Below are 25,688 nucleotides of genomic sequence, written 5' to 3' on the forward strand. Positions count from 1 at the left end.
AAGAATGTTTCATGGCACATACCATTTTACACAGATAATTGTGTATGGATATATTGGATGTGAAATTGCTCATTTCGTAAACACATCTTCAGCTTTCCTTAGAAAAGATGCCGCGGTTTGTTGTTAAGCGCATACCCACACAGATTTATTTGGCTACCACTTCTTTAGTCATATTCATCCCTTATTTTTCATTTCGTGTTCAAAGCTTTCAGATTTTTAAAGATCGATTCCCATTTAAAAATTATGGAGTTGTCTGGCAAGACAATGGCCTCCAAAATACAGTTAGAGCCATTAAAAGCCATCATAAGTGAGTGCAAACAAGAATCATTCATCAGAGTTCCAATGTGTTCATCTTGGTCTTAGAAGAGACAGTGAAAGAAAAAACTAAGTTGACATAAAACTGTATTGAGTTCTTCAAGATGCTTCAAACAACCATCCGTGGCCTTTGTTTGATTTTCTTTCAATTATTCATGGGGCAAGTTTTAGAATAAATCTAGCTTTGCTTTTTTGTGCCTTGGATGTTTAAAAAGCATTGCACGCACATTTTAATACACAATCATTTTCCATGCCACAGTCCATCCAAGAGCTGGGATTGGGCCAGTAGTTGTGGTTATCAGAACAAGAGGCAGATCGGTAGTCACCGGGTGGTGCTGTGCATCACTGGCTTTGAGTAACAGTCAAACCCACAACACTGAGAAAGCACAGTGGCATGAGATGTGGCCTGCTCAGTTTCAGTCCTCTGATGAACGAGTTTTGTTGTGCTCGGAACCTGTTTGTTGACATGGTAAATAAACCTGAGATAATTGTATGGGGCACTTTACATCTATTTGCTGTACTTGTTTTTATGAAGCCTTTGTACTGTAGTTTTTCTGTCTGTCAATGTATATTTCCTATTAGATGAAAGAGATTAAAAGTTGTTCCTTTTGATCTTCCCACAGACAATTAAGTGCTACAAACCTGTGTAAATGCAACTCCAAAGGTGGAGCTGACTTCTCATAACTGGGGCATCTCTGCACCACTCCTCTGCCAGTTAATCTGCTCTTTTCATATATGATCGAAAATATACTGTTGGTGCGCCCAGAAACAAACCTGTGCAAAGTGGGTGCTCAAATATATCCTGTAACACAAACTATGAATGCAGCACAGACCAAATGAAATGTGTCGAACCTGTCCCTAACTATTCTTGTCTCACTGAGATCTGTTTGTCAATGATAGTATTTGATGAACATTAATGAGTTTGAATAGATATTTTGTGAAGTATTCTTTGACACAACCTTTTAAATGAATGTAGCTGACCTCTTGTGGCAGAGTGCAGTATCAATACAGAGTCAAGTAAAAATTTGAAGTATGTCGCACACACAAGAGTGTTCTGATATTTTACTTGGCATGTTAGTAAAGCAATAAATCAGTTATTGAACATTGCAGAGACATTGCTGTGTTTTCATTAGTGAGGCTGTATTGAAGGTGTTTGTTCAGTTTCAACCATTGTTACATTAGTTTCACCCATGTGTCTCATACTGGGAGGCTTATATTGTTCTTTTGTTTGTGTCCCATGTACACAGCGGTGGCTACACCGGCCATAACTGTGTTTGAGTTTGGCATTATGAAGTGTGTGCAACCATCCAACCAAACACAGGTGGGTTTTCTATTGCCATGGCAGAAAGAGGCTTCGTTTTTAGAAAATAAAAGTACTGAAACTACTTGGGAGTTTCAGTAGCCAATAAAGTAGTAAATATTCTAACAACAGACTGAATAAATATCAGCTGGAGTAGTTAAAGCTGTCAGTTATTTGCAACCTTCATGGAAGATCCTACACTCATGACCTAAGTGTGTTATCACGGATTTCTGTGCTTTGTTATTACTAGAAGCCAACTTCTCGGAGGCTCAGTGTAAAATCTTGGACACTTGATATTGTCTGCTTCACTTTAAACTAGAAAATGCACAAATGTTGGTGGTTTCAGCTGGACTGAACACTGGAATCATTCTGCGTGATTGTAAACGTGCGTCCTGTCCTGAAATAGTTCTCTATTTCCTCCAGTGAGCGGCCACGAGTCTCTGGGATGCACACGGCGTTGAAGAGCAGGCAGAGGACGCACACCACAGTGAAAATCAGGTAGGGTACGTACAGGCCGTAACTGTCCACCAGGTGAGTGAAGGCGTGTGTGAGCGCAAAGGCCGTCAACCAGCTGACAGTGACACACAGACCCGAGGCCTTGCCCCTGGCAACCAATGGAAGCACCTCTGACATCAGCAGCCATGTGATTGGGCCCCATCCCATGGCGTATCCTAGGAGACAGCCAACAATGTAATGACAAAGTACATAGCAACACTCGTGTTTTAAATGTTTTTTTTTTTTCTCTTTTAAATGGTTGTGGAACCATAACAGACAGTTTTACCAGTCAGGGTTTAATGAGTTTGATGATGTGGTTGTTGATGTTTCAAGAGCTAAATATAACAACATAATAGTGGGACAGGTTTTGACATGTTAATTCAAGACTTACTGTATGATCACTTAAAGTACAATGTGATTAAATGACAGCCTCTGCCAAATAAACAAGCTAAGATAAATGTATAACCTGTGGTCTCTGTTTATGGAGGCTGACAGGCTTGTGCCAGGCCACTGTTACCGGAAATGCACCAAATGTTCAACATAATTCTTCATGGAATAACATTTAAAGCTAGTGACTGAGACCAGTAGTTTATCAGGGAAACGTTTATGAGAGTAATAATTATGCAAGAAAGAATATTGTAATAATATTTCATTGCCCCCTGTTGGCAATGAGAAAGAATGCAGATTTCATGTCCCTTAGTGGCCTTACTTTTCATTCCTGGAAGCCACGTGACAGATGCGAATGGAACTGATTTCACAGCTAACTGCTATTCAACCATTCACAGTCCAATTTGCCTCAGAAGTCAAATCTCGAGGCACACTCAAGTTGACCGTGTTCCAGTTGAAAGTTGGAAAACCAGTAGGATTTGCTTATTGTACTGCTCACTGACCAAACTTGCTAATATTAGCATTACAAGCTGATAACAAATGCTATTTAACAGTTCATTACTGCAACTGTCACCACTTTTTATGCAGGACTACCATATTGGATTTCGAGGTCAAACCTTGTCAGGTTTCCGCCAACTTTCTGATGTCAAAACAAAACTTTGCTCGTGTGACATAATGATGGTGGCCTTCTGTCTGTATCTGGCTTTGATGCATATTCCTGACAATGAAACTGGTAGAATTCATCCCTGCATTTTATTAATCTTATTTTACTTACTGAGAGCATGGCCAAATCATTCTTTATTTCAGCATTACACAAGATGTTAAATAAATCCTATGACTTGCAGTAATGGAGCCAGATGCTCCCCAAACCTGACCAATGACATAAAATGTGGACCCAATGGCTTAAAAAACAACGGTATGACAAGTAAATATGCGTGGATTTTTAAGAAAATGAATTGCATTCAGAACTTACCAAATATAAACACCATAGTGCTGATGAGGGGGAAGAGGCCTGCGGCACTTTGCTGGACAGCCTGTAACGTGGAGCCAAAGTCATTATGTGGGCTGTAGTCTAGAGCTGTGAGGTTTAGAGGAGCAGGGCCTGGAGGGCAAGGTGTGGTGTGTGAAATCATGGTCAGAGTCAGACTGGACATAAACATCAGCATGCTTGAGGTATACAGCAGAGCTTTGCGTCCTGCCCTGTCCATCAAAGATGCTGCCAAGGCAACAGAAAAGAGGCGAACTGCACCTACAATGGCAGCATCGTATCTGAAAAACACAGAAAAGTAAATGCTTGGAGATTTGATCAGATCTGAAATAAAAAATAACCTTGAAATCCTCAACAGTGAATCATTGTTGGTTTGTTTGTGATTTATTATTGTAAGATGCCCAACCTGGGCTCCAGGGTCACTTTGCTCTTGGCAAAGATCGGCTCCAAGTAGACCAGAATAGGCGTGATACCCGTCATCTGCTGCAGGAAACGCATCACAACTGATATGATGATTGGCCGATAGTAGGTGGGTGTGGCCAGCTGAGACCATGTGATTGTAGCCTGTTTGTTGATGCTGTCCTGCATTTGTCAAGACAAAACAACAAACATGCATGTAGTAAATTACATGAATGTGTTCTGTAGCAAGGATTCAGCTAAAGTCAGAGTAAAGAAAGACATTATCCTTACAAAACCCAATTAGTGTCCTACTTTAAACCAAATGGCCCCATCAATTGTTAAAACTCATTATAGTAGCTGGTTGTCTTTTACCTGTATGGCATGGAGCTCGGCTTGTGTGTCATATTTGCTTCCTCTCAGCCAACGGAGGACCCTTTCTGCATGCTGCACTCGGCCAAGAGAGAGGAGTCTCCTGGGGGAGGAGGGCATGAACATCAGCAGCACAACCATCAGCAAAGCCGGGACAGCCCCCGCCACCGCCAGCCACCGCCATGGTACCACCAGACCTGTACGTCATGTGTAAACATGAACAGGTGAGGAGAAACAAAGTGACACAGCTGCCAAGGATCTTTTTGCCACTTAAAATACGACCAAGAACATAACATCAAAGTTAAAATGAAGCTCAGAATTGAAGCTGTGTCTCAGCTTTAGGTCTCAGCCGCTTTGCTGACTGTTATCCTTTTACTGTATCTAAGCAAAAAACAGCTGAATGTGATAAAGCGGGCATAGCTGCCAATTACCAAGGGCATAGAGCGTCAGGGTCCCAAACACAGCTGTGATTTGAGGGCAGGAGCCAAGAGCTCCTCTCACCTTTTTGTGTGAGATCTCTGAGATGTAAACCTGTGGCATAAACACACAGAACACATTCCCAACAGTTACAGGAGCACACAAAATGTCAGTAGTTTTTATTTGTCAAAGTTCGCACAAACGGCATCTCTTAAAAACTGTCCGAGTAGTTTTTAGGGCCACATTTAAACATTTATAACCGTGTTGAAACGTAATCATTCAGTCATTTTGGCAGGACCTGGATTTGCTTTTGTCTCCATACACAGAGTACACAGATGTGTGTTACAGTCGCGTTCTGAGCATCGAATGATAAAATCTGAAAGTTTTTTTAAATGATCTGTAACCATTGCAACCTACTGGAATGGATGCCGCAGTCATCCCCCCGGCCACACCAGTTAGGAAACGGCCCAGATGGAGCATCCACAAGTCCACAGCTCCTCCCATCAGCATGTACCTGAGACACACATATTACTATATTACACGATGAACTGCATGCTTTTAGAATCTATTCACGTACAACCCTGGAGGTTAAATGGTTAGGATGATGGGTAAAATGTAAAGAAGTTGTTTTTACAGCGAACCAACCTTTTATAAGTGGAGGATAATGGTTGGATAGATGTTCTATTTAGAATTATTGAAACTCCTGAGTCATAAACAAAGACTTTTAAACACCTTCATAGATACGTGCAAATTAACCAAATCTGTAAAAATGATCACATATCTTTCAAATCTACGCCTTGATTCAGTTTCCAGTGTTTTATGGTTATGTTTATGTATTTAGCAGACGCTTTTATCCAAAGCGACTTACAAATGAAGATTTAACAAGCTATATAAAGCTAACAATAAACTACATAGAAGGAACCCACTAGTCTGACTATGTCAGAGGTGACAGAGTAGAGATAGGGTGTAGGCATGGAAAGAAGTGCAGAAAGATAAAGTGCAAAGATAGAGGGGGTAGGGAAGTACAAGGTAAGTGCTAGGATAGGAGATGCTCTCTGAAGAGCTGGGTTTTCAAGAGCTTCTTGAAGATATACATGGACGCCCCTGTTCTGGTAGCGCTCGGTAGGTCATTCCACCATCGTGGGACGACACATGAAAAGAGTTTGGATTGTCTTAGGCGTGGTGTAGGCACTGCTAGACGACAATACTGGGACGAACGGAGGGACCGAGTTGTGACATAAGCCTTTGCAAGAGCATTCAATTAGATGGGAGCCGTTCCATTAAGCACTTTGTAGGCTAACATCAGTGACTTGAATTTGATGCGGGCGGCTAAAGGTAGCCAGTGGAGTTCAATGAACAGAGGGGTGACGTGTGCTCTTTTAGGCTGATTGAAGACCAGACGTTTTACAGTTATCAGGTGTATCTTTTGCCATGGTAGCTTTCAGCTCTCTCCAAAGGTTTTCAGACTCATTGAGACAGATTTAGACAAATTACTCTCCAGTATAAATCTAGAGTCTTTTCTCTTTTTTTATGGCCAAACTGTTGGATGTGTCTTGTGGGTCATTGCCCTGCTGAAAGATCTGAATGTTTTGTCTCATACTATGTTGAGTTTTCTTAACACATTTCCCTCTAAATTGCCCTCTTAATGCTGATTCGGTCATTTATTTTGTCCATTTAGTGCCTGCCATGCAGAGCTAGCAAAGCGGCCTCACATTATGATAGAACCACTACCGCGTTTTACTGTAGGTAGGGTTTTCTTTTGTATATTGGCTTCATCCATCACCTATGAACAGTCTGACATGCTTCATTTCTAAAGAGCTCTACTTTGGTTCAGCCTGCCTGTAGAATACTATTTTGCCTTTACTTTTACACAGGTGGGAATTTTTATTTTTTTTTGTGAATTGAACCATAGCTTCCAGTACCACCTAAAATTGCTACAGGTCCATCAGGAGCACTTTTGGTGTTTTGTTCTCAATTCACACCAACCTTTGCAGACTTCTCTTATTGAATTTCCTCTAAGGGCCGCATCATGGAACCGTCTCATAAGTGATATGATTATGAAACTTCCTGATCACATTAAAAACAGCTGACATTGACAACTGACAACATCGATTGCCTTGTAACCTTTGGTGCGGTTAGTTTTTTTTTGTTGTATTTCACAGATTGGTTAACCACTTCCCCTTTTTCCTTCTGAAAGATTCAGCAACTCTGGAAAATTTCACAGACCTTTTGTCAATTGACCTTATCAGTTGTGAGATTTGTGTTTTTTTTTAACAATACACAACTTTTACAAAATGTTGTTGCTTCTATTATCGATACGAGGAATTTCAACTTCAACATGTGACATGTAGTTTTTATACTCTTATCAGTTAGACAGAGTTTTCAAGATTCTATTTAATATGAGGAGTAAAAGTGCTGATTATGCTGAATATTATTATGTATTAAACAATGACTTAGTACTTAGTATAAAACTGCATATTGATGTTAATACCCCTTTTGTCGTGAAGTATCTTGTAAATAAAACCTGAAAGCAAAGCAAGCCCAGAATTATCAGTGCATGCAACGGACATATATGTCCACGCTGAGACCCACCCAACAGTTGAGGGCACCGCTGACATCATGATGCTCAACTTCCGTCCAGTCAGGTCGTTGAGCAGCATGGCCCCCAGCCCACCGGCCGCTGCGCCCAGGGAATAGATGGATCCAAACCATGCAGCCTGCTCTGTGTCCATCCTGAGCCGAGGGTCGGCATCAGGACTCTTGAACTTTGGTAGGACGGGAGACGAGTAGACCAGGGAGTAACCAAAGTTGAAGTTGCCCAGAACTGCCGAGAATACGGCCAGGTACAATCTGCAGTTATACATCTGTGGACAAGTTATAACCCACAAAAGAAAGAAAATATCAGCATATTAGTGTGATTCAGTGCTAATCTGCAAACAGTTAAATGTTGTTTTTCATGGAAAGAAATGAACTAGAAAAAACAGATGCATGCAAATATGCACTGGAAGCGATGTGTGTTTTTAGTTTGCAGTTTGCACAGAGAACTCTCTGCACAAGTGACAGGTGACTAGCTATTACTGACATTCAAATATGATCAAAAGAAAAGAAAACACCCTATGTGAAATGGTATCCTGAGAAAGAAGCAGAGAATAATCAGCAGTGTTTTACGGCAGGCAGTTTGCATTTACATTGTGGCCATTGGCTGCTTCACATCTGTTTTATTCCACCGCCTGTTTAGATTTTGTTTACAGATTAGATCTCACAAGTTAAATTGTCCATTTAAGTTACAGTAATATAGATATGAATGAAGTAGAATAAGGTAAACTAATCATGCAGAACAATGTTGCAAAGTGGATAAGAGCATGCAATTTGTCCAGGCAGCACATTTTTTTGAGCTGCTCAAATGTTGCAGTATATAAATAAATCAAATTTTTTTTATTTCTTTGGTAGCATCCGCTTCCTATAAACTTAAATGAATAAACATAACACAGACTTTAGAGCTAACAGACTGCAGTGACTTCTCGATGTGACAGGGCTCAGTGTCAGTTTCAGTCTATGCTGAAAGTTTTATTCCTTAAACATGAGATGTAAAATTTGTACTTTTTAAAAAAAAAAAGATTATTAAACAGTCACAGATTATCATTTGTAGGGTTTTAAGATATGAGTGATTGAGCTGTTTCTAACCTTGGATTCAGATGATGTTGCTCTTCTGTTCAGCAGTGGTGTCTCTTCATCCATGTTCGCAGCAGTCGATAGAGCAGCAGTCTGATAACTAAAAGCAACTTTTATCAGAGCTTTTTGACTTATATGATCCCTTTAGGGATGTGTAATTTTAGTTGCCCGTGAGAAAGATGCTGAGGTCTCAAGTGCACACTCTAAAATATGAGAAGAAAACAAAGTCCAACCTGTTCCCCAGAGATGTGATCGTTGTAGATCATCCAGCAAAGAACTAGAGAGCATTTAGTATGAAAACAGTCATATGCACCTTGTCTAAGTGTTAAGCCGTTGTGGACAGCGTGCTGAACAGGAATTTCCAGGCGAAAATAAAACCGCAGCTGTGTGAGAGACTGCAATTGGTCAAAACAAAGAAAACTGAAACTGGAAGTGGTTTCATAGTGGACTTTCACAGGCACACTAACTTTGACTCTGGCAGGAGCATTTTTCTCACTTTAGGCTTTGTTTATTTGTAGAAACAGCGAGAAAATAATGAAAAATCAGTCAAGATAGATCGTACTGGTCAGACTGAATAGTTTCAATAGCCCTGGCATCTAATTACACTTAAACAGATTAAATGACACCACGGTGTTGCAACCAGGCCAGAAAGCAGAAGGGAGGGATCGGCCGCATGATTCCTGAATTGGGCCATTCTAAGAAAAAGCAGAAGAAGAAGAGAGCCAGATCCACTTCTAGCTGAATGGGGGAGGGGAGGAAAGTACAGGCTGCTTCCCCCTCAGCCCACGCATCATGAGATTAACTGTTAGATTGAGGACACATGCACAATGAAATTAGCATACACTCATGTGCAGGAGTCAATCAAGCTCACTTACTCATAAGGTGAGAAATGTGTTTTGTTCACAGCAAAGTACAGAAAGCTTTTACTAAATCAAAACCTCATTAAAAATCTAATTCAGGGATCTGGTTAAACGAACTCAAAGTGGAGCGTTTACGTTTCCTCTCAGCTCCCCTGTGGTCTTGTGGAAAGTGTTCTAATTTGTGGGAGTCATTTAGTGTATTGTGTGCGTTCACACAGAGTGCATCAGAAGCAGCCCTTTGCAGCTACAGTATGCTTGTCCTTCTCCACCTGTTCATTCACCTCCACACTTCCAGCAGGGACCCACACTTCTAGCTGCACGAATCCCAGTTTTACTGCACTATGGGTGGCTTCAGAAATGGACTCTAGCCCCAGATCCTCCAAGTTCACATTTTTCTTTTGTAGCTTTGGGCTATGATGGCACAGAGAGTTGATCCTGTTTCCCTGAAACTACGACGATTCAATGAACAGGTTGGTTTGACTGTGACTCTGCGTGTGCACACGTGTGTATGTGTGTGTGTCATATTTATCAAAGATGCCAAATAATTACAGCAGCACTTGAGAAGCAGTTTTAGTCCATGCTTGCATTTGAAAATAGGGACATTTTTCATTCCACAGCCATTTTTACAGGCTAGTTTTTCCCAGATTGAACCATATGCAGCCTTGAAACCTCACTGTAACAACGATGTCACCAGAAACTGTAAAAAAAAAAAAAAAGTTTTAAAAAGCTCAGCAGTTGCTGAGTGTCTACATTGATTCAGATTTGTCATATATATTTGTCCTCAACCAGAAAATAAAACCGATGAGAATAAGAGAAGAGAAGAAAGAATAAGACCAAAACTTTTACAGTTGGACAGCCAGGCTCTTTTTGATTCTGTGTAGGACATGTAACACTGCTTCATAACTGGGCTAAATTTGGTGGAAAATTCACATATTTGTCACACAGTTACAGTCCCAACTTTGGTGTTTTTTTATTGCTGTCAGAAGTGTTACTAGTCATCTTGTCAAAGCACTGAAGTTTGCAGAAATGATGGGAAGGTATATGTAACAATCATGACTGCTCATCACAGACACATCGTGTGTCATTTTCTTTGTTTCCTCTGGAGATTTTGAGTAGTTTTCCAACCTTTAAATCAATGACCAAACACCCGAAGGCAAAAACCTGACATTTGTTTCTCTTAGTTCCATTGACCCAAACCTGTTTGGACATGTTGGCTCTGAAGCAGAACAGGAACTTCTTCAATGCCCTGGAGGGGCATGTTCAAGCCCCGAATGACCGTTACCACCACATGTCACCGGACCTAGAACACCTGAGACAGAGCACAGAGCAGGAGATTGAAGGTCTAAGGTTAGAGATGTGCTGTGAATGTTTCCTACAGACTGTGAATATGTGTGAGCAGATACTCTGTTTTGCTAGAAAAGGCTCTCAGGAAAATAGAGACCAAAAATGGAGATGAAAAACAGGAAAATTTTAATTTTGTGAAGTAATTCAATTTTGCCAGGTGGAATGTGACATGGTTTGTAATATTTCCAATGTTTCTTATGTTTGGAAACCCAAATAGCTGAATAAAGAGGGTAAATAAAATAAAATAGCATAAATAGCATAAATAAAAGAGGGCGTTGTGGGGCAAATAGCAGGGTTCAAGATATGGAACCAGATGCTGAGCCTCTCAGAGGTGGAAGGGGTGGCGGAGGGGATAGGTGTTGTACTTGGCATGGACAAAGTCACAGAGCAGCACTTAGTTGTTGAGATCTATTATTAAAATCATTTAGTAAAAGTGAGGGGCATTAGTTGATGAATCCTCCAAATAATGAATTAATGAACAGAAAAATATACAGTAAGTTTTTGGTGACTTGCAAACCACATAAACCTTATGTTTGATAAAGAATAGACCAAAAACATTGTATCAGATGTTGAAAAAAACATTTAGAAAAAATGGATGCCTATTTTGATTTTGATGCCAGCTCTATGGAAGGTGGCAACAAAAAACTGAAAAAGTATTGTTGTAGCTAATTAGTTTGATTGGGAACAGGTGAGTTACTTACTGGGTATAAGAAAGGCTGAGTCTTTGAGAAATAAAGAAAGGGAACAGTTAATCTCTTTGCGGCAGAAAGTGTGGGCAAACAGTTCAACAGTTTAAGTTCACATTTTTACAATCTGAAATGCTTGGGAGCTCACATATGGACTTTAATTTGGGACTAGCCTAGCACTTTCAGTAGTCATACCAGTAAAAAAAATGCTATACCTAATAGTATTATTATTATTGTTATTGAATAGGGTTTGAAAGAATATGAAAATACACTGTTTATAAATAGGGCTACAATTTATCACTTGCCTATTCTTCAATTACAAAATTTCACACCCATTGAATAATTGCCAGTTATGTAATAGCATGTGTGTCTTGCAGAACTTGCAGAAAGAAAAGCTGAATTTGGGAGTTGGGTTATATAACAAAAGAAGTATCATCTTGTTTGCCAACAAGTCAAGTTTAATCTTGCACAAAGAAACCCCAGAAAACTAAACAAAACAAAAAAAAATTTTGATGTGGTGCAAGTACAAAATATGAACTTGCTACATTCACAATACTTCAAGTCCCAGCATACAACGCGCCAAATATTTATTTTGGTCCTGCACGGGAGCCTTACAAAGCGTCACGAGACACAGTCATGACCATGGGGAGATGAGAAAGTAGTAGTTAGCCTGAAACAGCTGTAGTTGACGCAGACACTTCTCGACACTTTTGAGCGTCGAATTACCACAGGCCATCATGGCTAATATTACCAAGAAAGTGTCGTGGTCCAGCCGAACCGACGAGTCCGGGGCAGCCGGGGAGGGGACCCCCCTGCTTAACGGCTCTGAGCAGTCCAGACTCACCAGACAGGTACAGCTAGCAAGGTGGCTAACTTAGACGGCTGTTTACACTGCAGCTAAAAGAGGATGCTGTGTCATGTTTATTCATTTATGTAAGGTTACGGAGAGCGACATTTTGAACTGCTGCATGGGTTATGTATGCTTGCGATGATTTTAACGCGTTTGCCACATGCACAACGGACATGTTTTCGTATGTAATGGCTTGTTTGCAGCTGGGTTAAAACATGCAAAACATTAGCCTTGTTTTCTGGCTGTAACTGGAAGAACGTAATGGAATTAATGTCGGTTAAATTACGTTGCTCATAATTCGGTTAAGCTATAAAAAAAAAAAATATTGATAATATTATGGAGAGCCTGGAAGTGCCTGTCCTTCCCACAGCTAGCTCGGTCTGTATTTTCAAACTTGGCAGGTTAAACGGAGTGACGTGAAGGCTGCGACAGTTCTGGGTTAATCCAGCCCTTTAGAAAGGCCCTTTAAATATGCCAGGAAGGGGAGTGTAGCTATCGTAAGATACCAGACCTGCTATTTGTCTGTAAAATAAGTTCTCTGTCAAACATGCAGTATATGTATATAGGTAATAATATAGATCGGCTTTCAATGAAAGAAGCCTCCAGAACTAGACAGCTAATTCCTATACTGCGTCTCTTATGTGTTAGGGTGTTAATTTAGGTTTTTGATTGACTTTTTGCAGAAGTTGGAGACTAATCAGAAGCTGAATATTACGTCCAAAACAGAATACAGATGAGGTGTTAGGTGTTAAAGCGTCAGGTACTGGACAGAGATGTTTCATAAGTCAAGAAACACTGGTTTGTTAAACCCTATTCGAACCCTACTCATATTTTGACTTTATTTCTTGTGAGTCACAGAGATAGCAGTGAGTAAAATGTATCTTGTACACTTTGGTGAGTCAAACGTTTGAGTAGTAAAGCATTGCCCTTACTTGGAGGTTTCCTCAAAAAGTGGGTTTGATTAGGCGTAGCTCGAGACCAGTATCCATTTGATGTTAACACAGCATCTTGGAAATGACTGCACATGGCCATACATATTTCTGTTACTCTCTGTGGTGTCTGTAGCTGTCTGGAGGAGGCACTATATTTCAGATAGGCAGACTCAGCACGGTGGATTTGGAAGAGGAGATAACGACAGAGGAGGTAAAGTCCAAGCTCCAAATACCATCACTCTCTTTCTGTGTCTGTTGTTCTTATCAATCAAGACATCGCTTCGTTAGAGGGATTTAAATGTCTTAGCGTGGTAGATTAGAACAATAGAAGCGGTTCACCTGTGATTTTTTTTGGCCATACATGCTTACCTTATACTGATGCAATACAGATTAGAGCTGGAGCTGGGATTACATGCTGTGAGGCTGTTCTGTTGACGTTTCCGACCTTATTACACACATCTCAGCTGCCTCTTTTTGGATATGGCTGGAGCCTGATGTGGGAGAACTGACGCAGACGACCAAAGCAGCCCAGTGACGACTGACTCACACAGGCACATGTCTGATGGTTTCCACAATTCATTCAGGGCACATGTCTGTTAATGCGCACAACCCTGACCCCATCAACATTTAGTATTGAAGGAAACCGATCCTAACAGATGCCTCCTTAGAAAACAAACACTTGCTTGAGACCATCATAAAAACCCCTCAGTTAACAGTGACGCTTAAGAGTTAAAAACGAGTATAAATGAGGTCCTTTAATATTAAGGCACTCATGAGGAGTTAAAGCAGGGGGGAAAAAAAGCTCACATAAAGCCTCCCAACTGATGCCAGCAAAATCTTCAGACTAACAGTCCCAGTACAGCACACTCGGTAGGCCATCTGACACTTGGTGGGATGCCACATTCGTTTCGCTTTCATGACAGAAACCATCAGGCTTCGTTCAGTTTTCGCTGCCTGTTGGGAATGTGACTCCAAGCATGTGACTTGCTTCATGATGAAGGTTCTTTGCGATGTGTTTAGTTTGTGTCTGTCTTGGTGAATGAAAGTTTTTTTTTCTTTTGAATTGTTTGCAGATGTCTGCTTTGCTGTACATGTATGTAAAACGGAGAGTTTCTAATTTCTCCGTAGCTGGCTGGCATTAGTGTAAGCACGACTCGCATAAACCAGCGTTTCCTCCAACACTTCAAAATCTCTGCATTTACACTGATAAAACAGGCCTACAGCCTTGTATCTTTGTTTAACGTTTGCAATATATATATTCTTAGTGTTGTGGAGGAAATGCAGCCCCCTCCCCACCCTTGAAATTGCTTGAAATGTTGCTTCCCTCCATTTTGTCGTACGTGGAATATCTCCCAGAGTAAGACGCAGCGCAGAGACGCTTGCTTCCGGCCAAGTGTCAAAGGTCAGTGTTGGTGTGTTGATCCCTCTCATTCATGTGTTCTCCTGCAGGACTCTGCAAGGGGACGGCTCAAAGAGATCCCTCACAACGAGAAGCTGCTGTCACTTAAATATGAGGTAAAACGAGTCTGATGATTGCGGAAAAACCTGAAGGACACTCGGTGACATTTCTTTGAAGTAGTGGTCCTTCAATCAGTATCAGTGTAAATTCTTCGACTGTGTCTGAGAATGCCTGCAGGACTCGCAGTTTTGTCACATTTTTCAGGTTCTCTGACTTTCTTGAAGTGTCGAAATTGCGTCTAAACAATGAGGCCTTTGATGTATCATATTCGCATGATTGATTTGTATTTCCTGTGTGGTTGTAGAGCCTCGACTATGATAACATTGAAAACCAGCTGTTTCTGGAAGAGGAGAGGAGGATGAGTTTCATGGTGAGTGGAACATGTATTATCCTCCTGCGTATTGTACTGTGCATGCATTCATCCTTTAAGTCTTTATTCTTTAATCTTGTTCTCAAACCCCCCCCTTTGTCCTACTCTCTGTTCCTCCCTTTCTGGCTTGTGTCTTTAGTCTTTCCGCTGTCTTGAAATCAGCCGTTGGGTGGTCTGCGGACTGATTGGCTTCCTTACCGGCCTCATTGCCTGTTTTATTGACATCGTGGTGGAGCAGCTGGCTGGGATCAAATACAGAGTGATCAAAGAGAGTATCCTGAAGAGTTGAGAATGAATGTAACAGACTTTGTCGTGACAGACCTGAGAGCCTGTGACCAGGTGCACCGTCTCTTTAACGAAGTTTCCACTCCAGAATTATTTAAGCAGGTGCACAAAAAGCTTGATCATTTACAAGGATTAAGTTCAACATCAGCAAAACCAAAACCCATCTGGCTTCATCATTGCCACTGTACAGTTACACTAGTGATGGAGGCAAGTGCTTCATCCAGTATCTATAACTTGTCTTACTGAGCATACTGAAAATATTTGCCAACAGCTAACGTACCATCGGATTCTTCCAAGGCCAAGTAACGTTATCTGTTCATCTGACATATTATAGCATGTCTGGGTATGGGTCATGGGTATGACAGGTTGCCAAGGCGCAGAGGAATTAATTCCAAATTTATCTCTGTTTGCTCTCAATCATTTGCAGGGCACGGGACTCTTTAAAATCCTCCTTCTAACATTTGTTGAGTGTGTTAAAGTCTTCACCGTGTGTCCATTTTCATTGAAATCAGGTGTAGTTTGGCTGATGACAGACACGTGTCTCAGGATAACTGGATAGTTCCTTGATTCTGAACCTTCACAGACATTGTAAAGTTTACAGAAGCGGGTGGACTGTCCATCTCCCTCATCCTCTGGGCTGTCCTCAACTCTTCGTTTGTCATGCTGGGAGCCATCATTGTGGCATTCTTTGAGGTACGACTGAAAGCAGAATTTATTCAGACTTTTTGCTTCGTACCATGACATGCGGTTTGGTTTTCTTCCACTTTCATGTGTCTAATCTCATTCCTGAAGTGTAAGACTTGATTTTGAGGAAGTATTCCATTGAGCTCATTGAACCGGGCAAAGAAGTGGAAGTAAAAAATTAATGTGGCAACTGCACAAATGTTTCTCTATTCTCACCGTAATGGTTGGTCACAGTTCAGCTGAGATTTTGTCTGTAACTGTAACAGCTGTTGTCATAATGAATCCCTCTGTTTTCTACCACTGATCTTTCCCTCTATGATGACATATTAACTTTCCTTCCCCCTGCCTCCTATTGTTCTCCTGTGTCATCCAGCCTATCGCAGCAGGGAGCGGTATTCCTCAGATAAAATGCTACCTCAATGGAGTCAAGATTCCGAGGGTGGTACGACTCAAGGTAGAGGCACATAAAACACACATTAACGGTCAGACTCAAGCTATTTAATGTTTTTGAGCCCCAGTTTTTGAACAGGGAGTATTTCTTGTGCGCGCCCCCCTCAGACTCTGGTGGTGAAAGTGTGCGGCGTGATCTGCTCCGTGGTCGGAGGTCTTGCTGTGGGGAAGGTAAACAACTTGAAAGTCTTTAACTTCTGAAAACCTAACAAGTATTGATCCTTTTTTTTTTTTTTTTTGGGCATATCAAGAGCAATGTGCTGTGTTTTTGCGGTTTGTTATTCCTTTCCTCTCCTTGTGCTTACCCACAATCCTTTAGGAAGGTCCCATGATTCACTCTGGTGCCGTTGTAGCTGCAGGTGTTTCTCAGGGCAGAAGCACCTCCTTAAAGAGAGACTTCAAGGTCAGTGTCCATTGATTTTCTTGTTGATTTTACCGTTTGTGTCTGTTGAAGGTTACTTGATTAACTTCATCTCAAATACATAATCTATACAACGGTTAGAGCTCTTTAATTATAAACAGTCTTGATAATTGGTTGAGTGGGAGTAGGTCCTATAGATCAGTTAAAGAGTTGCAGTGATTTATAACAAGCGTCTCTGTGTTTTTAGATATTTGAATACTTCCGGAGAGACACAGAAAAAAGGGACTTTGTTTCTGCTGGAGCTGCCGCCGGAGTCTCTGCTGCTTTTGGAGCTCCAGTTGGTAAACACCCACAACTCTTTTTTTTTTTTTTGGTCTTCCAGACCCTAACTTGACCTCCAACATTCCTGTTTACTGCCATTTCTTAATTACATTACAAACTGAGCAAACAACCAAGCAGCTGCTTAGACAAGCCCGTAGCTGGTGATTGTAGTGTTTAATGGCCGCAGCCCTAACAAACCAGTTCAGGTCTCAGACCCCAATTAAAGTTATCTGAGAAGTGCCCAGACTTCTTCTGTGGTAAATTTAAACGCTGCTCTCTGTTAAAACGTTAATAAAAGACGCCATCATTCACTTGGGATTTCCTGTTTTTGCTTTCAGGCGGCGTTTTGTTCTCTCTGGAGGAGGGAGCCTCTTTCTGGAACCAGATGTTAACGTGGAGGATTGTAAGTAACCATCATAAAGTCACTGTTATAATATAATAATAGTATACTGGGTCCCGTTCAAGTAAATCCAATCAATGCTATTCCATGAGAAAAAATTCCTGCATCTGATCACGTTTTTCCTTCTCATCTTCAGTTCTTTGCCTCCATGATCTCCACCTTCACTCTGAACTTCTTCCTCAGTATCTATAACAAAAAACCAGGAGAACTTTCCAATCCAGGTCTCATAAACTTTGGACGCTTCGATAGTGAAGTAAGCTAAAACATTTTTGCTTTTTTTTCCTTTTATGTAAAAGAAAAGAAAACAACAAAACTAACGACATTCATTCATTCATTTTTTTTTTCTCCAGAAAATGGAGTACAACCTCTATGAAATTCCCCTGTTCATTGCTATGGGAGCTTTAGGTAAGATCTGTTTAATGACTTTAGAAATCTGTACAATTCTTGACATCATAGAATGTCCAAAAACAACGTGTTTGCTTCTGTTTCTGCAGCAGTAAATACTGCAGTATCGTACAGCAGCAGTTACTAAACCCTGACCTGATATATCACTTAAATGTCAAATGACTGAAAACCCAATCATCTTTCAAACTCTGCTTTATTTTAAAGTTGATAAGAATTGTTGTTGTTTTTGTATGTCGGAGAGAAATGGGTCGTTCCTCCACAGAATGTTTTGTTATTGAATTTGTAATTACGTATGACAGCTCATTTGTGTGCCTTTGTTCTGTTTTTCATCCCTTTTGCTGTTTAGGGGGAATATTGGGAGCTCTGTTCAATGTACTCAACTACTGGCTGACCATCTTCAGGATCAGGTATGGTTTAGAAAGGGATCAAATATTTGCGGGGGGTATGATAAGAAAGTTTCTAACGAAGGACGTAAAACAGTTTCTCAGAATATCAGCATCTCATGATTTAAGTGGGTAAAAATATTCCAATTGTAGGAGTAGACTGACTTATCTGTGAGTAAGCTTCCACTACGACGCCTTCCTGGGAGGAAGCTGGATGCGGAACGTTGACTGATATCATTGCAAAGATTTCAAGAAACTTAACAGCACTCCATGAACCAGTCGCTATTGGATGGGACCCACCCAGACCGGCTAACCCAAGGCCCAATAGTCCTGATCACGAAGGGGGCAGTTCCATCCCATAACATGCCTCTGTACAACATGGAAGCTCCTGTCAGGCATCATAACGGATAAGATGAGAAGGCATGAGTAGGCCCAGAGGGGAATTGGAAGTAACATTCGAGGAAGCTACACACCGGATTAACAGAACGATCACTCAAGACTGTAAGATCAGACATATAAATCAGTGCACCGCCTGGACTGACGACCAGGAAGCCTATGACTCACTCTACAGCTCTCTACTGGACTCCAAGTCAAAGCCAGTTGCACAAGTTAACATCAAGTGCAGTATCTACCAGGAAGATGCTCTGTCCCCACTGCTGTTCAACATAGGAATGAACCCCCTCTGCCACAAAGAGTGGTTTTGGATTCCGCTTTCCGGTTCCAAAGCGGAGCAACCGTCAGCCACCTCCTCGACATGGATGACATCAAGCTGTATGTCAGGACTGAGCGAGACATCGACTCACTGATGCATCTCACGTGGATGTACAGCAAGGACATCGGGATGTCATTCGGACAAGATAAATCGTGAGAGCTACAAAGAGAGGCAAGGGGATCATGACCGAAGGGGTCGAACAACCAGAGGGCACCACGGCAGATGTTCAGGACAGCTATAGATCTCTTGGGATGGCACCCATGAGGAGGCTGCAGCCAAGTACCTACAAAGAATAAGGCAGGTCCTGAAGAGTCAGCTGAGTGGGAAGAACAAAGTCCAAGCCATCAACACAAATGCTCCACCAAAACGCTGCATTAAATATGAATGAAATAGACAGTTTGCACTTCATGCACTTATTATGGAAGCACATTTCATTGCTGCACTCATTTACCTGTTTGTTGTGCAGTAAGTATAAGACGCATAATTTGATTTCAAAATGAGGCCTATAATAATTAATTGTTGCCATTATGTGCTAATATTCCAATGAATGTTTAGATAAATAACGCAACAATGGTTGAAGATTACGAGACTCAAAAATGTCGACCAAGATTTTGCCCTAAATGATGTTGTTGAGTCTCTGAAACTAATCCAGCGGGAGAGAATTTGAGTGAAAGCGATGCTAACGCATTGTTTAGTGTGAATAGAGAGACTCGATGTCATGTGAAAAACATGTGAGCGGATAATTTATAAGCCGTGTCGAGTGGTGCTTTGTTCGTGGAAGAACTGTTTCCGTGATGTCTTGGATGAGATGAGTAGTTTATTATTTATGAGCTGTAGGCAGTCTCGTTTCTAAAAACACCATCTCGCAGTGGCACAGTGTAAGGAAGTCTGTTTTTGTGTCACGTTACATCGCCGTAATTCCACCCGACATTTATGGCGAGATTGCCCGAGGACAGAAGACGACTAAATTAGCAGAGAAACTTTGTTTCTACTAAACTTTAAACACTGATTGTGTTTGGTTGTTTTGTGTGTGTGTGTGTGTGTGTGTGTGGAGTCTGGTAAAGTCGAATTTGAACGCCCTCCGGTTTGTCTTTGTCAGATATGTCCATCGCCCATGTCTGCAAGTGATGGAGGCCATGTTGGTTGCTGCAGTGACGGCGACGGTGGCTTTCACCATGATCTACTTCTCTGATGACTGTCAGCCTCTGGGGCCAGACCACACTGAGGAGTACCCGCTGCAGGTAGACATCTCCCGCGTGTCACCTTTATCTTTAGCTGCTTGTAACAAAGTTAGAAATACGGAGAAAGCCTTACAGAGGTGTAAGATGGACGGTGCTTGGAACGTGTGATAAAGGAAATGAGACCGAAGTAAATTCAGATCAGACACGTCTTCTCATAGTGAATCTTGGTGCTTCCTTTTTTTCTCTTTTTTTTTTTTTCATTGCGGTAAGCTTTATTGACCTCTGTGTCACGAGCGCAATATTGCTAAAGAATGTAAAGAGTTGCCATATTTCTGTCACTCTTTGGTCTCTATTTTTCCCATAATTCCATTCAGATTTAATTGTAATTACTGTCATATTTGACATTGCGTTCACGTTCCGCGGATTAGGGGCCACTCGTCCACAGTAATGCAAAGCATGGTGGTTCAAAAACAAGAGGGTTTAGCTTTTTCTGCCCATTTGTGTCTTCCTTTTTGTCATTTTTTTGTTCTCTCACTTTCTTTCTCCAGTTGTTCTGTGCAGACGGGGAGTATAACTCTATGGCGACAGCCTTCTTCAACACTCCTGAGAGGAGCGTGCGCAGCCTCTTCCACAATCAGCCAGGTAAGCTGCACAAGAGCAAGCCAGCTACAGTATTAAGTATAATTAATTAATTAATTTTGCACACTTGATGTGCACTAACACTATGAAATGTTATAGGTTAAGTGTGTGAAGATGGGATGGATAAAAGTAACGATGGACATGTTTTGTATGATTTTAGCAGTTGAAGTAAGTAGTTTAATTAATAAATATTGATAACAAGTACTTAATAAAGTTTTACTTTATTAAGTAATTGTTTTGTGAAGTCTCAAGAGAGGGAGAGAGATAGCAGGCTGCTGAGACACTGGGACTCTCAAATATGGCGTCTTGTTTCTGAACAATCTCTGTACATCTCATACATTTTTCGTTACTTCTTTGTTGTAAAGGAACCTACAATCCTCTCACGCTGGGTTTGTTCACTCTGACCTATTTCTTTCTGGCGTGTTGGACCTACGGACTGTCGGTGTCTGCTGGAGTCTTCATCCCGTCTCTTCTAATAGGAGCTGCCTGGGGGAGGCTGTGTGGCATACTGCTCGCCTCTATAACTTCAACGAACTCTGTTGGTACACAGCAGGACCTCTCGGTTCCAGTTCAAACAGTAAGTTCGCTAAGTAGCAAGCTAGGGCAGTGAATCCACCATGGATCTTGCCTGGGAATATCAGCTGGCGAGGAAAATTCATAATGCATGTCATCGATTTTTGTGTTTTGATAGACCTGGGCTGACCCTGGTAAATACGCCCTGATTGGTGCTGCTGCTCAGTTAGGTGAGTAACTTTCAAAGATATCCTCAAATCGTTATTTTCATACATAATGTGTTGTTATGCGTGAAACAAGCCTGTAATAAAAACACTTACAGTATATTGATGCACTGCTCCCCAGGTGGCATCGTGCGAATGACTCTCAGTTTGACTGTCATCATGGTGGAGGCGACGGGAAACGTCACATACGGCCTTCCAATCATGCTCGTCCTCATGACTGCCAAGATAGTCGGAGATTACTTTCAAGAGGTGAGTAATGCTGAATGGACACATTCGGAGGAGGACTCCCGTGTTGGCTGATGTTGTTTATACCAGCGTCCGCGCCGCAGAATTCAAAGAAACCCACTGACACACTTTGGAAACATGCACTCGGTGACAGTGTGACACTTTCACTCTGTAAAGATTAGGAATGCGCTCAGGTGTCAGTGTGGGGAAAAGAGGAGGCATTTACTGCCGGTGGCGTTAAAGAGGCTCAGAGGAGATTTGGAATGCAAAAAGTTAAATACAGTGATTGCTTGCTTGCTCTAATTGGCAGTTTCATCAAGTACCCCACAATTTGATGTCTGGAAGCTTCTCCATCTTCTTTTCCTGTTCATATGAAACTGTCAAGCATGTGTCTGTAAGCACTCTTTCTTTTTTTAGGGTTTGTATGATATCCACATCAAGCTGCAGAGTGTTCCCTTCCTGCACTGGGATGCTCCTGCCACCTCCCACTGGCTGACTGCCAGGTAGGTCCTGCCTGACTTGTGCAGCGCTGACTAAATGTAATTTTTATTGAATGACTCTTAAAGGGATTATTTTAAGTACCTTAGTGCAGTCGGTATACAGCCATCACAGTGCTCTCAGCTTGGAGAATGAGGGTGGAAGCTAACAGCTACACAGAAGGCAACAGTAGAATGACATTTCACATCTAAAACTAATCAAATTTGTTGTGTTTGATTAGAGGTGGGAATCTGTCAGCACCTTACGATTCGATTGGGATTCAGAGGGCCGTGATGCGATTTGTAGAAGAAGTCTCAATGTGTCTTGCATCTATTCCTGTGCTTCCTTTTTTTTCTCCTCATGTTGTTAATGCTCGATATGTTTAAAGAAAAGTATTTGCATTTATTTCCAGTGTCTTTTTATGAATAGAACAAATTAATTTACTGTAGCATCAGTAAATGAATCAGTAAATTAGTACAGATGTCAGCACATTATGTATCACTAACAAGAAATATTCTTCTTGCTGCTTCCTCTTTGTGTCACTGTTGTCCACCTCACCGTCCCTCCTTGTCACCTCCTTCACAATGCAGGGAGGTGATGAGTTCTCCGGTCACCTGTTTGAACAGGATCGAGAAGGTGGGAACCATCGTAGACACCCTAAGCAACACTTCGACCAATCACAACGGCTTCCCTGTCGTCGTGCAGGTTTCTGATAGTGACGAGGTATTGTTTGATTGTATGATGAATACTAGTTTTCAACCAAACTCCAGAGTTTTCATATTTACTGACAGAACTATGTTAAGATGTTACAGGAAAGCAGGATAGCAGGAAATGGCAGAAGGAACATGTAGAAACTGCAGTTTGGGAGCAATTTGAACAACATTCAGTGGTTGAGATGGAAATCCTTTTGAGATACTCAGAGTGAATGTACAAGAAATGAGTTACAGATTACAGGAGATTTTACTTTGAACTAAATTGCACCGAATGATAGTTTCCATTGGAACATTAGTTTGACCTTTAACACAGCTTCTCTCTCATCGATGACACCACCTTTTATCTTTTTTCCCCCGCTCAGCCGGCCAAACTCTGCGGCCTCATTCTCCGCTCTCAGCTCATCGTTCTTCTCAAGCACAAGGTAAGATCCGTGGCACCTGCAGCTGTCTGCTTGTACAAAAGGACGGTGGATATTTCCAGCTGTTATGCGAGGAGTTACCCGGACTGAATCGCTGTCGGTTTGCCGCTCTCTCCCCCCCGGCAGGTGTTTGTGGAGTTGGCCCAGTCCCGGCTGACTCAGAGGAAGCTCCAGCTGAAAGATTTCAGGGACGCCTACCCTCGCTTCCCCCCGATCCAGAGCATCCACGTCTCCCAGGATGAGAGGGAGTGTATGATGGACCTCACTGAGTTTATGAACCCAACACCTTACACTGTTCCCCAGGTAACAGACTCCAGTCAAAGCCCTTGTGCTTATGTGCGCTTGTTTTTGATATTTTATATGGATGAAGGTGAAGTAAAGCAAAGCAAATCCTTCTTATTTACAGGACACCTCTCTGCCTCGGGTGTTTAAGCTGTTCAGGGCGCTGGGACTCAGGCACCTGGTGGTAGTAGACGATAACAGGGTAAGAACGTGTGTCTGCGTTTCATCGCCCCTGCGTGCCTCCTCATGACATTTTTGTTGCTTGAAAACTGTTTGTTCTGATGGGACGTTTGTGGCTCGTGTTGCTTTGCAGGTGGTCGGACTGGTGACCAGGAAAGACTTGGCCAGATATCACCTGGGCAAACACGGCCTGGAGGAGCTTCATCTCGCTCAGACATAGTACACACACACACGCACCCACACACACTAATGAACTATGACCACCTGATGCCTCAGAGGCTGCTGAACACCAGCCGTATGGCCATAAAAGACACCTTCAAGGCCCAAGAGATCTGTTTTTCTATAGATTATTCTCAGAATAACTGCCCCAGTTGAGTAAGAAAGATACTGAAAGGATTGTGATTTGCAGTTTATTCAAGACTTCTTATTATTTACCTTTTTTTTTTCTGTGTTGAGTCATTACATGTTTAGTTTCTTGCATTATCTTCTTTTTTTTTTTTTTTTGCGACCACGCTACATTCATCTGGATCAAATACAGTCACAATGACAGGGTCACTTCAAATCAAAGCTGCTTTGTCAGCTTTCAGTTTGCTCCGTGATTTACTGCCTTGAACATTTTGCCACGGCCTGAAACCCCCCCAGAAATGTCACGACGGAACGCGGGGAAGCAGCAACCGATCAGTCCTCCCTGCAGCAGTCGGGTCACAGGGAAGATTGAGCTATACGTCAATAATGCGTCCATGAAACAAAAATGTGATGTCTAATGGGTTGTAAACCAGTCTGGCTCATGTTCTTTTTGACCCTGCGGTCAGACACACTGGCTCGCAAAAGGATAAATCACTCTACAAGACTTCAGTGTAGGACTAATGATGGTAATTCCGTTATGAAATAATCTATCTGCTGTTATGAAGATGAAGTCACACTTTAGTAACTGATTCATTTGATTTTAAACTGGGGGAGATCAGTGCTTTTGATGCCCTGCTCCTGATCATCAGACATTCTCTTAAGTGAGTGTTCAAAAGTTGGTGATTATCTCTTGTCGCTGACCCCTGAGATTTTAATGTAATCCATGTTTGTGTGGTTTTGCACTGGAAGGAAAAAAGCTGTTATTTATCGTAGATTTTTGAATGGTTGTTTTATTTTAAGGGGATGTGTTGGGCTCGTGTGAGTTTGATTCAGCACTCCGCTTCATTTAAAGTTTATTCGAAGGAAAGGAGAGCCTGAACATGTGTCCAGCTGTTTCCTCTGCCTGCCTTTCTGTCAGGTCTGTTGAGAATACAAACCTTTTTGTACTACTGTCAGTAAAAAGTACTTTGTGTAAGTATAAGGTACGATAGTTTTTCTTTTTTCTTTTTAGAACAATTTCAAAAAGTTTTGCACTTTGACCTTTGACAGAAAAACCTGTTAAGTTTGCAGAAGTGTCTCCCTTATGAAGCTCTCAATGAATGTAAGTCTTTGAAACAAATGCAGAGATGCGAAACAGAATTTTCAGATCATCATGTTGTTTAGTTTGTACATCTAACCTTCACTCAATGATCAGTGTTACTTTTTGTGCACCTTCTTATTATTTAATTTTTTTTGTGCGTGTTCTCTTTGGTTTAGTTTTACAGGGTGTTTAAAAAAAAAAAAAGTCAACTTCGCTTTTTTTTTTATTTTTTATAACCTCTGGATAAGCCTTTTGTCAAATAATAAAGTTAAAATCTGTCATTGTTATATTTTCTGTGTGTTTGATTAGTCTTTGAAAAGAAAAGGGTGGGAAATTCAACGTTCAACTAACTAAAATGACAACAATATTACCAGGATTTACCTGGAATAACAAAAGTGTTTTAAAAAAAATCTATAATCCGCAGGGGTTATCTTCAGCTGTGGATATCTTTCAGATGCCCCCCCCCCCCCCCCCCCCCAGTTATGCCAGCTGAGGATTAATTATGCCACCTAGTGGGAGGACGACACAATCGCAGCTTTTCTCCTCCACTAATCTGTGTGTGTTG

General features: G+C 41.5%; 2 protein-coding genes across 4 annotated transcripts; one reads left to right on the forward strand and one right to left on the reverse strand.

The window, feature by feature from the left end:
• Positions 1-1,627: 1,627 nt before the first annotated feature.
• Positions 1,628-8,720, reverse strand: slc2a6 (solute carrier family 2 member 6). 2 transcript variants are annotated; one of them, XM_072369374.1, is made up of 9 exons: positions 8,656-8,720; positions 8,355-8,442; positions 7,263-7,534; positions 5,088-5,184; positions 4,685-4,784; positions 4,257-4,450; positions 3,892-4,067; positions 3,471-3,766; positions 1,628-2,286 (listed from the first exon to the last, which is right to left on the reverse strand). In XM_072369374.1, the coding sequence occupies exons 2-9, from the start codon at positions 8,406-8,408 to the stop codon at positions 1,958-1,960; spliced, it is 1,518 nt and encodes a 505-aa protein (XP_072225475.1). In that variant the 5' UTR covers positions 8,409-8,442; positions 8,656-8,720; the 3' UTR covers positions 1,628-1,957. The 2 variants fall into 2 exon arrangements, with proteins under 2 accessions (XP_072225475.1, XP_072225474.1); XM_072369373.1 differs by lacking the exon at positions 8,656-8,720 and having other exon boundaries at positions 8,355-8,646.
• Positions 8,721-11,838: 3,118 nt separating this feature from the next.
• clcn7 (chloride channel 7) lies at positions 11,839-25,321 on the forward strand. 2 transcript variants are annotated; one of them, XM_072368143.1, is made up of 25 exons: positions 11,839-12,083; positions 13,148-13,225; positions 14,464-14,529; positions 14,778-14,843; positions 14,983-15,115; positions 15,712-15,821; positions 16,186-16,266; positions 16,371-16,433; positions 16,582-16,665; positions 16,871-16,964; positions 17,283-17,347; positions 17,481-17,597; positions 17,695-17,749; positions 18,096-18,156; positions 19,944-20,085; positions 20,574-20,667; positions 21,030-21,241; positions 21,356-21,407; positions 21,523-21,650; positions 22,044-22,129; positions 22,694-22,826; positions 23,179-23,238; positions 23,362-23,538; positions 23,642-23,719; positions 23,831-25,321. In XM_072368143.1, the coding sequence occupies exons 1-25, from the start codon at positions 11,970-11,972 to the stop codon at positions 23,915-23,917; spliced, it is 2,436 nt and encodes an 811-aa protein (XP_072224244.1). In that variant the 5' UTR covers positions 11,839-11,969; the 3' UTR covers positions 23,918-25,321. The 2 variants fall into 2 exon arrangements, with proteins under 2 accessions (XP_072224244.1, XP_072224245.1); XM_072368144.1 differs by lacking the exon at positions 13,148-13,225.
• The last annotated feature ends 367 nt before the right edge of the window (positions 25,322-25,688 follow it).

Source organism: Leuresthes tenuis, unplaced genomic scaffold (assembly GCF_036924035.1).
Source record: "Leuresthes tenuis unplaced genomic scaffold, fLeuTen1.0.hap1 SCAF_17, whole genome shotgun sequence".
Taxonomy (NCBI): domain Eukaryota; kingdom Metazoa; phylum Chordata; class Actinopteri; order Atheriniformes; family Atherinopsidae; genus Leuresthes; species Leuresthes tenuis.